Source organism: Pristiophorus japonicus, chromosome 15, assembly GCF_044704955.1.
Source record: "Pristiophorus japonicus isolate sPriJap1 chromosome 15, sPriJap1.hap1, whole genome shotgun sequence".
In the NCBI taxonomy this organism is placed as follows: Eukaryota; Metazoa; Chordata; class Chondrichthyes; family Pristiophoridae; genus Pristiophorus; species Pristiophorus japonicus.
This window is the reverse complement of record NC_091991.1, coordinates 153,788,302-153,794,383: the sequence shown is the minus strand read 5'-3', so window position 1 is coordinate 153,794,383 and position 6,082 is coordinate 153,788,302. Positions and strand designations below refer to the sequence as shown.

At 51.3% G+C, this 6,082-nt stretch overlaps 1 protein-coding gene across 3 annotated transcripts in view; it reads left to right on the top strand.

Annotated features, from left to right (window-relative positions):
- Positions 1–456: 456 nt before the first annotated feature.
- Positions 457–6,082, top strand: part of ift70 (intraflagellar transport 70) — a 112,376-nt gene continuing 106,750 nt past the window's right edge. For all 3 annotated transcript variants that reach the window (XM_070901140.1, XM_070901139.1, XM_070901141.1), the window contains exon 1: positions 457–645. In XM_070901140.1, coding sequence (XP_070757241.1) covers positions 592–645 — 54 coding nt within the window. In that variant the 5' untranslated portion in view covers positions 457–591. The remainder of the gene's footprint in view (positions 646–6,082) is intronic.

The window sequence follows — 6,082 nt, the reverse complement described above, 5'->3', positions numbered from 1 at the left end:
GATTTCTATACCAAATCTCATGATTTTTTAAAGAGTTCGTCTCCTGATTTATGACGCGGTGAGTTTGGCAAACATGGTGTAAAGAAAAGGAATTTAACTTATTCAGTGACCTCGAAGCAATGACTTTGTTGTGGCATTTAGTTAAGAGCTCTTTTCAGTTGTATGTCATTTTTTTGTGTTGGTCATGTCAGCTTCTTTTGAGTTTTACATGACCCTTTGTTCCACAGAAAAATAAGCTTCCAACAATTGGCCTCTAATAATTATTTGAAAATGTATGCACTATATATCTTTATTGCTCATCAATACTGGATGAAGCTACATTTGTTGGGAAATGCAACAAGAGTGCAGTTTCCTTTGACTGTGCCAGTACTAAAGATGGCGCCCTGACCTCAATTTGGCCCACCAATGAATAGCCAGTCGCTGGTTCCAGTTCCTCCCTTATTTCCGGTCGGTTTCCATGATCACAGCGTCAGCAAAGGAGCGCAATTCTTCACGAGATTCGTGACGGATAATTAATGGCATTGATCCTAAGTTAATTAACGCCGTTCTTTATTCCAAAGCCGCATTATTTTCGGGCACGCTGTAATCAAGATGACGCTGGTGCAGATAAAGGACGGAGAATACACGGCGACCATTTATCGGCTGGTGAGTTTGGGACAACAACTGGTGATGAAACAAAACTAGCAGTTAACACTTGATAATACAAGCAGTTCGCTGAATAGACGGACAGCACGCTTTTAAATCTGCTACCAGGACCGAATCTGAAGTTGCAGTTTGATGCAGATGTACTTTGATTATGGACCAAGGCCTACATTACAAATACTAACCAAGTATTGTCAGCAGAGCATTCTGCCAACACTTAGGAGATCAGGCAGCATTTGTGGCAAGAATGAGCAACTTCACTCATTTTAAATCTTTCTATCAGGCACTGGACAGTAATAACTGTAGCTCCCACATTATCTCTCTGAAAGAAAAATGAAATATGTGCATTTATATAGCACCTTTCACCACCACCAGACATTCCAAAGCACTGTATAGCCAATGAAATACTTTTTGGAAGTGTAGTCACTGTTGTTGTTATGAATGGAGAAAGAGTCAGACTGAACACTGTGAGCTCAAAGTAGCATTATGGCCTTAGTCTTTTATTGCAGGTCTCCAGACTGCACCTCCAACCTGTGAGGCCTCCTTAAATACCTGTGCTCCCAAGGGATTATGGGATCCCTTGGGACTCCAGGGGATGAGCCCTCTGGTGACTGTACAGAGTACAGACAAGTTTACATATATAACAGTTGTAATGCAGGAAACGGGACGGCCAGTTTGAAAACAGCAAGCTCCTACTAACAGCAATGTGATAATGACCAGATGATCTGTTTATTGGTAATATTTTTTAGGGATAAATATTGGCGAGGACACCAGAGATAACTCCCCTGCCATAGGGTCTTTTACATCCACCTGTAAGAGCAGATTGGGCTTCGGTTTAACATCTCATCCGAAAGATGCCACCTCCGACAGAGCAATACTCCCTCAGCACAGCACTGGGTGTCAGCCTAGATTTTTGTACTCAAATCTCTGGCGTGGGACTTGAACCCACAACTTTCTGCCTCAGAGGCAAAGGCGCTACCACTTTCTGTCAGGAAGTGGTGGTGAAATGGGATCAGCGTATTGATGTTTTCTCGGTCAATGGGGGTGCTGGAAGAGTTGATGCTTGGGATTGTCCCTCTCTGTTACAGCATCTTGCTGGCAGAATGGTTTGCACTCTTAGTGCCAAACTACTCTTTTTGTAACAGACTCTTGGGCCACTGGATTCTTGCCTTGCGTTACATCGAGAAACGGGTCGTTCGACACAACTGGTCTATGCTGCTGTTTATGTTCCACATGAGCCTCCTCCCGCCTCTCTTCATCTAACCCTATCACCATATCGTTCCTATCTATTCATTTCTCCCTCATGCTTGTCTAGCTGCCCCTTAAATGCATCTCTGCTATTTGCCTCAACTACTCCTTGTGTTAGCGTGTGCCAAATACCATTCTTTTGAGTAAAGAAATTTCTCTTGAATTCCATTCTGGATTTATTAGTGACTATCTTATATTTATGGGTTCTCATTTCTCCATCTACCCTATCAAACCGTTTCATTATCTTAAAGACCTCTATCCAGACAACCTCAGCCTTCTCTTTTCTAGAGGAAAGAGCACCAGCCTGTTAAATCTTTCCTGAGAGTTATAACCTCTCAGTTTCACAAGGATGATACCAGAACTATCAATGCTTCTATATCCTTTTTATAATATGGAAACCAGAACACTGTACAGTACTCTAGTGTGGTCTAACTAAGATTCGATACAAGTTCAACATCATAAGAACATAAGAAATAGGAGAAGGCCATACGCCCCCTCGAGCCATTTAATACAACCATGGCTGATCCGATCATGGACTCAGGTCCACTTCCCTGCCCGCTCTCTATAACTCCTTATTCCCCTAATGTTCAAGAAACTGTCTATTTCTGTCTTAAATTTAATCAATGTCCCAGCTTCCACAGCTCTCTGAGGCAGCGAATTCCACGGATCCACAACCCTCTGAGAGAAGAAATTTCTCCTCATTTCAGTTTTAATTGGGGGGCCCCTTATTCTAAGACCATGCCCTCTAGTTCTAGTCTCCCCCATTAGTGGAAACATCCTCTCTGCATCCACCTTGTCAAGCCCCCTCATAATCTTCTAAGTTTTGATAAGATCACCTCTCATTCTTCTGAATTCCAATGAGTAGAGGCCCAACCTACTCAACCTTTCCTCATAAGTCAACCCCCTCATCTCTGGAATCAACCTAGTGAACCTTTTCTGAACTGCCTCCAAAGCAAGTATATCCTTTCGTAAATATGGAAACCAAAACTGCACGCAGTATTCCAGATGTGACCTCACCAATACCCTGTATAGCTGTAGCAAGACTTCCCTGCTTTTATACTCCATCCCCTTTGAAATAAAGGCCATGTTCCTACCTTTCAATTCTATCCCTTTAGAAATGAATCCCAGTGCTTGGGGTTTGCTTTTTAAATGGCCTTATTAACCTCTGTCACTACTTTTAATGATTTGGGTATCAACCCCTCGATCCCTTTGCTCCTACCCCATTTAATCTCTTATCCCAGCAGTATGTGGCCTCTTTATTCTTCCTACCAAATACACCACCTCACACTTACCTATATTGAAATCAATTTCACAATTAAATGCCCATTCTGCCAATTTATGAATGTCTTCTTGTATTTTGTCACATTCTTGGTAACTACTACCCCAATTTAGTGTCAACTGCAAATTTAGAAATTGTGCTTCCAATTCCCGAGTCACAACAGTAGCATTGCCAGTTTTTTCATCCTTCCAATTCTACCTGTCTTATCGTCCACTACCTTAGCTACTCACATGTTCTCTATGTCTTGTAAATGTCTTTAATTTTATTGATTTCTCTCATCATGCTAATATCACATCAGGCATTTAACTATCCCCTGTTTTCCACTTGAGCACTTTGCAGGTTTATTTTATTTCTTTGTGTGTGTTAGAATCACCGAAGCTGTCCCTGAAAGTTTGATCAGGTGATGCCTGAAAATGTGACTGCATTTACCTCCTATAATACACTGTAGTTGAGTATCTTTTCTCATTATTTTGTGCCAGCAGCTGCTCTGTGTGAAGTTCAGAGATGCAGAAAACAAAGGGCCCAAGTTTCGGGCAGCGCCTAAAACGGCGCAGCCCGGACCTGGATGCCCGTTTTTCGCGCCACAAAGTGCGCCTAAAAAAAACTCACCTATTCTCCGGCTCCCTGCAGGCCCTCTGCAGCTGGGCGCAGCACAGCACAAGCTGTTGGGGGCGGAGCCAGGTCCCTGCGCTGAAACAAGTGCCAGGACCTCTGCACATGCGCTACAGTGGGCCGCGCATGTGCAGTAGCTCCAGGCGCCCAAAACTGTGGGAGGGGCCCGAAACACGCAGCCCCTAGCCCTGGCCGAATGGCCTCACTGGGGCTGCGTGCTTAAGGCTCCTCCCACTCAACCCGACCCCCGCTCTCCCTCCCCCCCACAACTCGACCTCTGCTTCCCCCCGCCCCCCCTGACCCGATCTGACCTCCGCTCCCCTCCCCCTCCCCTCCCCTCCCGACTGCCGTGACTCTCGTCCCCCCACCCTCTCCCCGACCTCCGCGACTCTTCCCCACCACCTCTCCCCCAACCCCCGACCTCCGCGACTCTCCCTCCCCGGACCTCCGCGACTCCCCCCCCCGCCCGCCAAGACCCGACGCCACCTACCTGTAAATCCAGCCTGAAGTCTTGGGACCGGCCGTTCAGCCTCCTCTCTCTCCCCCCCCCTCTTTCCTTCCCTCCTTCCATCCTCTCTTTCCTCCTCTCTCCTCCCTCCCCCTCTCTCTTTCCTCTCTCCTTCCCTCTCTCCCTCCTCTCCCCTTCCCTGCCCCCCTCCTCCCCTCCCTCACCCCTCCTCCTCTCCCTTCCCCCCCTCCTTCCCGCCCTCCCTCCTCCCTCCCTCCTCTCACCCTCCCTCCCTCCTCTCTCCCTCCCTCCCTCCTCTCTCCTTCCCTCCCTCCCTCCTCTCTCCTTCCCTCCCTCCCTCCTCTCTCCTTCCCTCCCTCCCTCCTCTCTCCTTCCCTCCCTCCCTCCTCTCTCCTTCCCTCCCTCCCTCCTCTCTCCTTCCCTCCCTCCCTCCTCTCTCCTTCCCTCCCTCCCTCCTCTCTCCTTCCTCCCTCCTCTCTCCTTCCCTCCCTCCCTCCTCTCTCCTTCCCTCCCTCCCTCCTCTCTCCTTCCCTCCCTCCCTCCTCTCTCCTTCCCTCCCGCCCTACTCTCTCCTTCCCTCCCTCCCTCCTCTCTCCTTCCCTCCCTCCCTCCTCTCTCCTTCCCTCCCTCCCTCCTCTCTCCTTCCCTCCCTCCCTCCTCTCTCCTTCCCTCCCTCCCTCCTCTCTCCTTCCCTCCCTCCCTCCTCTCTCCTTCCCTCCCTCCCTCCTCTCTCCTTCCCTCCCTCCCTCCTCTCTCCTTCCCTCCCTCCCTCCTCTCTCCTTCCCTCCCTCCCTCCTCTCTCCTTCCCTCCCTCCCTCCTCTCTCCTTCCCTCCCTCCCTCCTCTCTCCTTCCCTCCCTCCCTCCTCGCTCCTTCCCTCCCTCCCTCCTCGCTCCTTCCCTCCCTCCCTCCCTCGCTCCTTCCCTCCCTCCCTCCCTCGCTCCTTCCCTCCCTCCCTCCTCTCTCCTTCCCTCCCTCCCTCCTCTCTCCTTCCCCCCCTCCCTCTCTACTCCCCTCCCTCTCTACTCCCCTTCCACTCTCTCCCTCCCCGGATCCCCGCGACTCCCGCCCACCGAGACCCGATGCCACCTACCTGTAAATCAAGCCCAAAGTCTTGGGCCTGGCCGTTCAGCCTCCTTCTCTCCCTTCCCCCCCCTCTCTCCTTCCCTCCCCCTCCTCTCTCCTTCCCTCCCCCTCCTCTCTCCTTCCCTCCCCTCCTCTCTCCTTCCCTCCCTCCTCTCTCCTTCCCTCCCTCCCTCCTCTCTCCTTCCCTCCCTCCCTCCTCTCTCCTTCCCTCCCTCCCTCCTCTCTCCTTCCCTCCCTCCCTCCTCTCTCCTTCCCTCCCTCCCTCCTCTCTCCTTCCCTCCCTCCCTCCTCTCTCCTTCCCTCCCTCCCTCCTCTCTCCTTCCCTCCCTCCCTCCTCTCTCCTTCCCTCCCTCCCTCCTCTCTCCTTCCCTCCCTCCCTCCTCTCTCCTTCCCTCCCTCCCTCCTCTCTCCTTCCCTCCCTCCCTCCTCTCTCCTTCCCTCCCTCCCTCCTCTCTCCTTCCCTCCCTCCCTCCTCTCTCCTTCCCTCCCTCCCTCCTCTCTCCTTCCCTCCCTCCCTCCTCTCTCCTTCCCTCCCTCCCTCCTCTCTCCTTCCCTCCCTCCCTCCTCTCTCCTTCCCTCACTCCCTCCTCTCTCCTTCCCCCCCTCCCTCCTCTCTCCTTCCCCCCCTCCCTCTCTACTCCCCTTCCACTCTCTCCCTCCCCGGATCCCCGCGACTCCCGCCCACCGAGACCCGATGCCACCTACCTGTAAATCAAGCCCAAAGTCTTGGGCCTGGCCGTTCAGCCT